Source organism: Palaemon carinicauda, chromosome 26, assembly GCF_036898095.1.
Source record: "Palaemon carinicauda isolate YSFRI2023 chromosome 26, ASM3689809v2, whole genome shotgun sequence".
Taxonomy (NCBI): Eukaryota; Metazoa; Arthropoda; class Malacostraca; order Decapoda; family Palaemonidae; genus Palaemon; species Palaemon carinicauda.
This window is the reverse complement of record NC_090750.1, coordinates 94487239-94496911: the sequence shown is the minus strand read 5'-3', so window position 1 is coordinate 94496911 and position 9673 is coordinate 94487239. Positions and strand designations below refer to the sequence as shown.

The 9673-nt window shown below is 32.9% G+C and overlaps 1 protein-coding gene across 1 annotated transcript in view; it reads right to left on the bottom strand.

The window, feature by feature from the left end:
- LOC137620278 (uncharacterized) overlaps positions 1–8403 on the bottom strand; it is an 11652-nt gene extending 3249 nt beyond the window's left edge. Inside the window, exons 1-2 of the mRNA XM_068350512.1 lie at positions 8352–8403; positions 6518–6614 (exon numbers count right to left, since the gene is read on the bottom strand). Of these exons, the coding sequence (XP_068206613.1) occupies positions 6518–6601 (84 nt within the window). The 5' untranslated portion in view covers positions 6602–6614; positions 8352–8403. The remainder of the gene's footprint in view (positions 1–6517; positions 6615–8351) is intronic.
- Between the last annotated feature and the right edge of the window lie 1270 nt (positions 8404–9673).

The following is a 9673-nucleotide window of genomic DNA, read 5'->3' as shown; positions in this document are numbered from 1 at the left end:
TGCACAGCTCATCCTTCTAAAAGGGGGGGGGGGATTCTAGAAGAGATGGCCAAAAACAAAGGCCAGGCACACTCAACTCTGCAATATTCCACCAATTGACCTAGAAAGCCTTGCTAGCAGGTGTATGGTATCTGGAATGATGGCTGAGAATGGGGTCACTAGCTTGGAGTAAATGCAACAACGTCGAGACAGACAGACAGAATAACTCAGAGTTATTTGGCGTGTCCAACATATGGTAAAACCTGAGGGTCCAAGATTGACCTGGTGAGTCATATCAATGCACAGAGATGGGTAGGGTGTTTAGGCTGCATTCGGTAATGATGTACTTCTATTAGAGATTACATCTTGTCTTGTCTTCAGAGCGAGAGTTTTGAAGAAGACGAAATTTATTACAGTATTCCTCTATTTATTCAACTTTGCCATCTATTTCAGCCAATAACTTAGAGCTTTCATCTTGGTATCGTTGCAAAATATCCCAGTCCTTATAGCATTAATGTAATGCATTCATACAAATAGAAAATAATAGAAATATAAAAACAAAATCCTTTGCTGAATGTTCAATTTTCTTCTCACTTTATGCCTTAAGAACTCATCCTGGAATCTTCGGAGTCATTCCGTTTCGGATCTTCAATAAGAGAAAATCAATATCTCGAGGACCGAAGAGAAACCGGGTTTGGGGAGGCCTTGTCTGTGTTGCGGCGCCCTCGACTGAACCTCTGACTCCTATACCTCGGTTGCCACGCGGCTGTAATCCCATCATCATCACCCTGCCCGTCCTTCGCGTTTCGGATAGGATTTGACTCTTTCGCAACCACCACCACCATACTGGAGCCTCTTCCAGGATTACCTTACTTCCGGGCTGCCTTCGTGCAAGAGCCTATACGGTCGCCTTCGTTGTAAGGGGGTCCAATCTAAAACAACGACAACCTTCGGAGCTGGTCTTCTTGAAATTCGTAAAGATTTATCTTGATGAAGACTTTAATAAAAGACGAGGCATCTCAGGATTCACATAGTATTCTCACTTTTCCTTGGGGGTTTTCTTTTTTTTTTTTGGCATCTGAGCATCACGTGTTCCTATTAATTTAAAGCACACACACACACATACACACACACATATATGTATATATATATATATATATATATATATATATATATATATACATATATATATACTGTAAATACATATATGTAGCATAAGAATTTATATAGCCTATACAAAATTTTATATATATATATATATATATATATATATATATATATATATATATATAAGGAGAGAGAGAGAGAGAGAGAGAGAGAGAGAGAGAGACGTAAATTTATATGCATATATATGGTGTGTGTTTATATGTTGAGTAGGCATGCATTGAGGTGTGTCTATGTGTGCAAGAAAAATCTTGTTTCTAAACCGAAATATAATATGTATTCTTAAGTGTTGAATTTTCGTTTTGTGCCATAAGTAATTCGTCGTGAATAAGTCTCTCTAAAATAATTTAACTACCGTATATTACCGTGTTCAGGGCAAAATTTTAGAACTAGTTTTGGATAAAAAAAAAAAAAAAAAAAAAAAAGCAGGCTTCGCCCATTACACGAGATACTTTTCGAATTATGAAAATATTTATTTTCTCGGCCTCTGTTGTGTTTTTCTTAGGGTATTCTAATTATTATTATTATTATTACTTGCTAAGCTACAACCCTAGTTGGAAAAGCAGGATGCTATAAGCCCAGGGGCTCCAATAGGGAAAATAGCTCAGTGAGGAAAGGGAAAAAGGAAAAATAAAATATTTTAAGAAGAGCAACAACATTAAAATAAATATCACTTTATAAACTATAAAAACTTTAACAAAACAGGTGGAAGAGACATAAGATATAAGATATAACAGTGTGCCCGAGTGTACCCTGGTTCATTAAAACAGTAGTAGTTTGTAAGGATTGACTTGAAATTATGTAATTTACTAATTCTAATTACGGTACACTGTTAGAAAAAAAACCGTAATTCTAATCGGAAATTCTCCGCAAAAAATATACTGTTCTCAGCCGTATTTCAGTAAAATACAGGCGACCGTAATTTTATCCTAATTTGTTATTATATTTTACGGGTTGGTGACCGTAATATGTGAAGTTAAGGCAAAAGAAAAACATATTTGGTTTGTTGTAGATGCGCATCTATTATGTCAGTCTGTTCGTTATAGTCTTTATTTGAGTTATACAGGATATGTTAAGTTTATGTACAATTATTGATGCCCATACTATAGAGAAACAGATATGTGCAACTATTCAAAATAATAAAGGTATCTTATTTTGTCATTCATGTTTTTCGTTTGCCAATTATCGTAAGTTTATTAAACACTCAATATATTCGTTTTTAAAACGGTAATAATCCTGGAATAAATATTGCCAGACATTAAGTAAAAGATTAATATTTACCGGTAATTTTATCTTAATTTATCTATAGTGCTCGGGCTCGGTTGTGTGAACCTATTGGTAGGCTGGCTTATAGTAAATTTATTTTAGCGATGCAGATTTGTACAGACTCGCAGCGGTGCCCTTTTAGCTCGGAAAAGTTTCCTGATCGCTGATTGGTTGGACGAGATAATTCTAACCAATCAGCGATCAGGAAACTTTTCCGAGCTAAAAGGGCACCGCTGCGAGTCGGTGCAAATCTGCCTCGATAAAAGAAATGGACTATAGTTGTTCGGAACCTAGAATTTTCCATGTATGTACCGGTAATTAATTTTTCTACTTACGCAGTAGTTAGGAAGGATTGATTTAATTGCCCTTCAACTAACGTATAGAAACTTTTTTTATTTTGAATGAGTTTAATGCTGCCCTTCCCCATAATTAACTCGTTGCCTATTAATGAGAGAAGCAATAGGTATTGGATCATTTACAGTACATGCCGAAATTCCTTTTTGCTCCCCTCAAGCAAATGAAGGCAGATGTATTATTATTATTATTACTATCCAAGCTGCGACCCTAGTTGGAAAAGCAAGATGCTATAAGCCCAGGGGCTCCAACAGGAAAAAATAGCCCAGTGAGGAAAGGAAATAAGGAAATAAATAAATGAAGAGAACAAATTAACAATAAATCATTCTAAAAAAGTATCAACGTCAGACGTGAATAGAGACCAGTCCAACAATAACTAAATTTGTTCCTTCTAAAGTTCTACTCGCAATCTCGATCTTTAACTGCGTAATATTATTATCCACTCTGTTAAAAAAACCGTAATTTCAATCGGAAATTCTCCGTAAAAACATACTGTTCTCAACCGTGTTTCAGTAAAATGCAGGCGACCGTATTTCTGCCTTGCTTTGTTTTTATCTTTTACGGGTTGGTGACCGTAATATCACTGTTTTACGTTAATATATCCGTTTTTAAAACGGTAAGAATCCTGGAATAGATGTTGCTAGGCATTTACCGCTTTTTTAATGCACATTTTCAACAGGGCATGAATCATAACTAGACATTGTTTAAGTCGAGAGATGATGACGTTACAAACATGAAGGAAATGACAGCTGTTTTGGGGCGACAAGTAACATCATGGGGTTTAATCACCGACGCCTAATATTTTACTAATATTTACGGCTTGAACAGTTATTTCTTTTAATTTATTAGAATAAAACTGTTAAAATTCTCTCTCTCTCTCTCTCTCTCTCTCTCTCTCTCTCTCTCTCTCTCTCTCTCTCTCTCTCTCTCTCTCTCGCGGACAATATTGCCCCTAATATAATGATTAATTCAAATAATATTCATTTCTCTCTCTCTCTCTCTCTCTCTCTCTCTCTCTCTCTCTCTCTCTCTCTCTCTCTCTCTCTCTCTCTCTCATATTATTGGGTAATCTGCTTTTAACAATTGCTCGTTCATTCAATGTCTTTTGCTAATATTTACGGCTTGAACAGTTATTTCTTTTAATTTATTAAAATAAAACTGTTAAAATTCTCTCTCTCTCTCTCTCTCCTCTCTCTCTCTCTCTCTCTCTCTCTCTCTCTCTCTCTCTCTCTCTCTCTCTCTCTCGCGGACAATATTGCCCCTAATATAATGATTAATTCAAATAATATTCATTTCTCTCTCTCTCTCTCTCTCTCTCTCTCTCTCTCTCTCTCTCTCTCTCTAACATATTATCGGGTAATCTGCTTTTAAAAATGGCTCGTTCATTCAATATCTTTTGCTAATATTTACGGTTTGAACAGTTATTTCTTTTAATTTATTATTATAAAACTGTTAAAAATTCTCTCTCTCTCTCTCTCTCTCTCTCTCTCTCTCTCTCTCTCTCTCTCTCTCTCTCTCTCTCTCTCTATATATATATATATATATATATATATATATATATATATATATATATATATATATATATAAATATATATATATACTGTATGTATATATATTTATATATATATATATATATATATATATATATATATATATGTATATAAATATATATATATATATATATATATATATATATATATATATATATATATATATATATATATATATATATATATATATATATATATGGGACAACCGTAAGACAACATATATCTGTGCTACCTTTAGAGGTTGTCAGCGAAAGGATTCTTTTTACAAGCTCAAATCATTATATGAGAAGTTTTAATTCCGAAATGGAATTGTAATATTGTAATTGTAATACAGAATTGAACCAAACGAATATTGAGTTGAAACTAACGTCAATATTCTAAACTTAACAAACTTCGGATCAAATTACCTCATCTATCCTCAACTTGGTAGTTCCAAGCGAATCAAAAAATTGTTTTGGGAACATGAGCAGTTAAGAGGTCAATATGGTGACTAAAATGATATACTGTTAAGATAAATCATTACGATTAGGACACAATTAGGGAATGCCAGTGGTTTAGATAAAAATATATTGCACCTCAAGGAAGAGGAGCTCTTTGGCTATATGTACACCCTCATCGACGGATATGACTTTTATTTTTTTTTTATTTTTCTTTATTTTTTTTTTTTTCATTTTTTTTTTTTTTTTTTTTTTTTTTTTTTTTTTTTTTTTTTTTTTGCAAATGATCGTCCTCTCTTTAGGTCAAATAATAATCATAATTTCACTCCTGTATAATTCCTGTAAAGAATCTTAACCTCTGTACCATGGTCTTTCACTGTATTGGGTTAGAGATCTCTTGCTTGAGGGTACACTCAGGCACACTATTCTATCTTATTTCTCTTCCTCTTGTTTTGTTAAAGTTTTTATAGTTTATAAAGAAATACTTATTTTAATGTTGTAACTGTTCGTAAAATATTTCATTTTTCCTTGTTTCCTTTCCTCGCTGGGCTATTTTCCCTATTGGAGCCCCCGGGCTTATAGTATTCTGTTTTTTTTCAACTAGGGTTGTAGCTTAGCAAGTAGTAGTAATAATAATAATAATAATAATAATAATGATAATAATGATAATAATAATGATGAAGGAAAGTGGTGATTGGGGTGCAATTACATGACGAAAGAGAAAAACAGGTATATAGGTGATCAAGACTAATGAGAGAGAAAAAAGATGGGTTGTTAGAAAAAACACAAGAACTTTAGGAAGAATAAAAAGCTGCTTTACACGAAAGTAAATCCAGACAGGAAGGCTACTGAAATGATAAATATCCAAATAAGATATATAAGAGTAGATAACCTGCTAAAAGTGAAATCAATCCTGGGGTGATAGAGTGAGTATGTCCAGAAAGTTTGTGGAGGAGACTGTTAAGCAAATAAGAAGCGCAATGGAGAGGTTGATAAAAGCAAAAGACACCAGGAGTTCACTTCGTGACATTACTACAAGTGAGGTGCTGAAGTTTGTCGGCGATAGCATTTTTTGGTGGCTGACCAAAGTTTTAGGGTATGTCTGGGTAAGCATAATCTTCCAAAGAAATGGGTGAGAGGAACTATTTTTTCTAATGCATAAAATTAGATATAATTAAAGTGACTGGGAGGATTACAACTCAAGAGCATTATTCATTAAGCCATGGAAGATGTAAGCTAGGATTTTCATAATGAAAGCAGGGCAGATGACAAAAGAACTGCTAGTGGCTGCTAGGGATGGAGAAGTGGGACTTAATGGAAGGATAGCGTGCGTGTATCAAGTTCTTGTTATAAAACAGTATTTGAAAAGTTTGAAAGTAGAATAAAAAAGCTGTATTTGTCACACTTGGACCTAAAAAAATCTTACGGAAGAATTGACAGAGAGGTGGTGTGGGAAAGGTTTTCAGAGTATAAGGTAAAGAGGATAGTTTATTGATCAAATTGTGTGTCAGAAATTATAATATGCATGCAGGAGAGCAACTGATTTCGTGTGGCAGGTGGTTTGACATTCGGATGTTTATATATTCAATGCTGTTCAACATCAATATGAATGGAATGATACAACGGGTAGGAAAAGGGACAATGATTGAAGCGAAGTCGTTGGATGGGAAAATGAGATGCTGTCTGTAAACTCTGTGCATGCGACATAGAATGTATGTCGAGACTCTTATAAACAAGAAAGCATTTGTAGTAACATTATATATTTACCTCTTTTGTGGCTACAGGATCCCCTGAACACCCATGAAGAAGGGTAATGGCCGCCACCAACACGGAAGCTATTATTGATTCCATTTCGGAAAAAAATCTGGAAAAAAAAGCAAAAATTCCAAGCATGTACTCGCTGGAAAGACGTAGAAAGGTTTTATTTTTCCAGAAGTTTTATTCCAACTATGACCAAGTTGTGGAATGATCTTCCTAATCGGGTAGTTGAATCAGTAGAACTTCAAAAGTTCAAACTCGCAGCAAATGTTTTTATGTTGAACAGGATGACATCAGTCTTTATAGTTTATATTTGAAATATCTGTTTTTATAATGTTAATATTTTTTGAATATTTTAATTTAATAGTTCATTACTTCTTATATTGTTTATTTATTTCCTTATTTACTTTCCTTACTGAGCCAGTTTTCCCTGTTGGAGCCCTTGGGCTTATAGCATCTTGCTTTTCCAACTAGGGTTGTAGTTTAGCTAATAATAATAATGATAATAATAATAATAATAATAATATTGATAATAATAATAATAATAATAATAATAATAATAATAATAATAATAATAATCAGTGCAATTTACCCTTATGTTAATCTATCCGTTTCCATATAGCTTTATGTGTTAATAAAAATTCTGTCCTGCATAACTACGTGTTACAAACTTGAAATGGGCTCGAAGGAAGGGGTTCAGTTAATTTCAATTCTAAGCACAAATATCTGAATTCAATAGAAATATGTACAGTAGAGCCGAATTTCACTTATATATTTATATATATATATATATATATATATATATATATATATATATATATATATATAAATATATATATATATATGTGTGTATATATATACTGTATATATATATATATATATATATATATATATATATATATATATACACACACATATATATATATATATATATATATATATATATATGTATATACATCTATATATATCTCTCTATATATATATATATATATATATACTATATATATATATATATACTGTATATATATATATATATATATATATATATATATATATATATATATATATATATATATATATATATATATATATATATCTTGACAGCCAAGTGGTTTCAGTTTACATTTTAGTTCTAATTTGGTTCAGACATAGGTTCGAGTCCAAGGTAGTAGCAACACTTGACAGACGAATTATCCAAGTATTTCAATAAACACACACACACACACACACACATATATATATATATATATATATATATATATATATATATATATATATATATATTGTGTGTGTGCGCATGTGTGATTGAAAAGGCACAAATATCTTTCTATTCAGTTTTAGTTGGTAAAAGGATTATGTCAAAAAGAAATTAGTGATAATTTTCTAGAATTATGAAACGATTTACCGGCAAATATTGATTGACTTAATGAGGATGCAAGGAGGAAAGATTTGATATTCATAATCACGCGAGACTATGTTTTAAAAGAACAATTTTCGTGTTTCAGAAAATTGGTTTTTTAAAGGGATTTCAAATGAGACTCTGTCACCCCGATGCAAGAATTTGTCTTAACAGGGAACTTTAAAAATTCTAAAGAACGTCAATAATAAGGTTTAATTTTCATAAAGAACTTTGAAAAAAAACTTGAATTGAAGTTATTCATCAGTACATCTCGTTTTACATCAAATGTTTAATAAATTGAAGCAATAAGTCTCTTACGACTTTATAATGGTTTTACAAGTAACTTTAAAAATATTAAATAACACTTAAGCTTACTCACAGATAGATCTCGTTTTTACACAAAACTTAAAAAAATATAAATACCGCTTAGCTCCAAATACTCACCTTCGGACAGCCACTGAGGCTACAGTGAAAGTGCAGCAATGTCCCTTAGGTCGGCCCCTCTAATATACTGTCTCATGCTTTATTGCCAGAAAATAACACCTGGGGAGGTCTGCGAGTAATATGCTGAGTGGCTCTTTCCAAGCGCTTATTCTGTCCCCCTTTCAACTCGTGCATTCGTCTGAGTATCAAATATTCTATCTTTTTAGTGTAAATGAGGTGAAATGAATACGTCAATAAAGGAATGAAAACATGGACATGCGAGATCAGCTAATTATCCGTCGATTTTATTTCAATGAAATAAACCTTCTAAATATTTGCTTTTGAATAAGATTTGCTAACCCACTAATGCGTTATGCAGGGCCGGATTTAGCCTGGGGGGGGGACACAATGTTTTTCTGTGCTCCCCCCCCCCCCCCGTCCCTTTCTATATTTTACTAAGATGGATCGTAGACACTCAGTCATCTGGGATAAAAAGTAGTTGATTAAACAGAAACATTCTTTATTCTTCATATTTACTTTATATTGAACATAGCTAAAACAAACTCTATCAATCAATAGAAAGGAGAATGGCCAAACTTTGGATATTTATATACATATATCAATAAAATCAAGAAAACATGCAGATTACTGTTTTTGAAGAGAGAGAGAGAGAGAGAGAGAGAGAGAGAGAGAGAGAGAGAGAGAGAGAGAGAGAGAGAGAGAGAGATGACTGGACATCTTTAGTTTCAAAACCTCACATTTTTTTCTTTTTCTTTTCATCCTATCGCCAACTTCTTTATTATTTTTTCAGCGAAATTTCTGACAAAATTGTCAGCATTGATGGACCGTAACACATTATGTTTTTTGGAGTGAATAGTTAGGTTGACGAGTCTTGTCTGAGCAATCATTGAACAAAGATGATTCTTAATCATTTTTAATTCAGAGGATGCTCTCTCTCTCTCTCTCTCTCTCTCTCTCTCTCTCTCTCTCTCTCTCTCTCTCTCTCTCTCTCTCTCCACAGTAGGCAGAAATCGTGAGTGACAAGTAAATTCTTCTAAGTATTACTTCTTCATTCCTTCTATTAATAAGTTTTACATGCCAGTTTCAGTAACCATGGTGCCGACCAAACATTCTTGAATCCAAACAGCAAAATGAACCATTTCATCATAGAGGTCTGTACTTGAATAATTTGAATACAGTTGAGTAAGCTCTGTATAAACTTCCTTGATGCTCTCTTTGGACATTTGAGTGAAGCTACGCTAAACCTCTCATTAACTTCACTATATACTGAAATGCATTTTTAAAGTTAACAGACCAACAAATCAAGAATGAAGTCACATCCA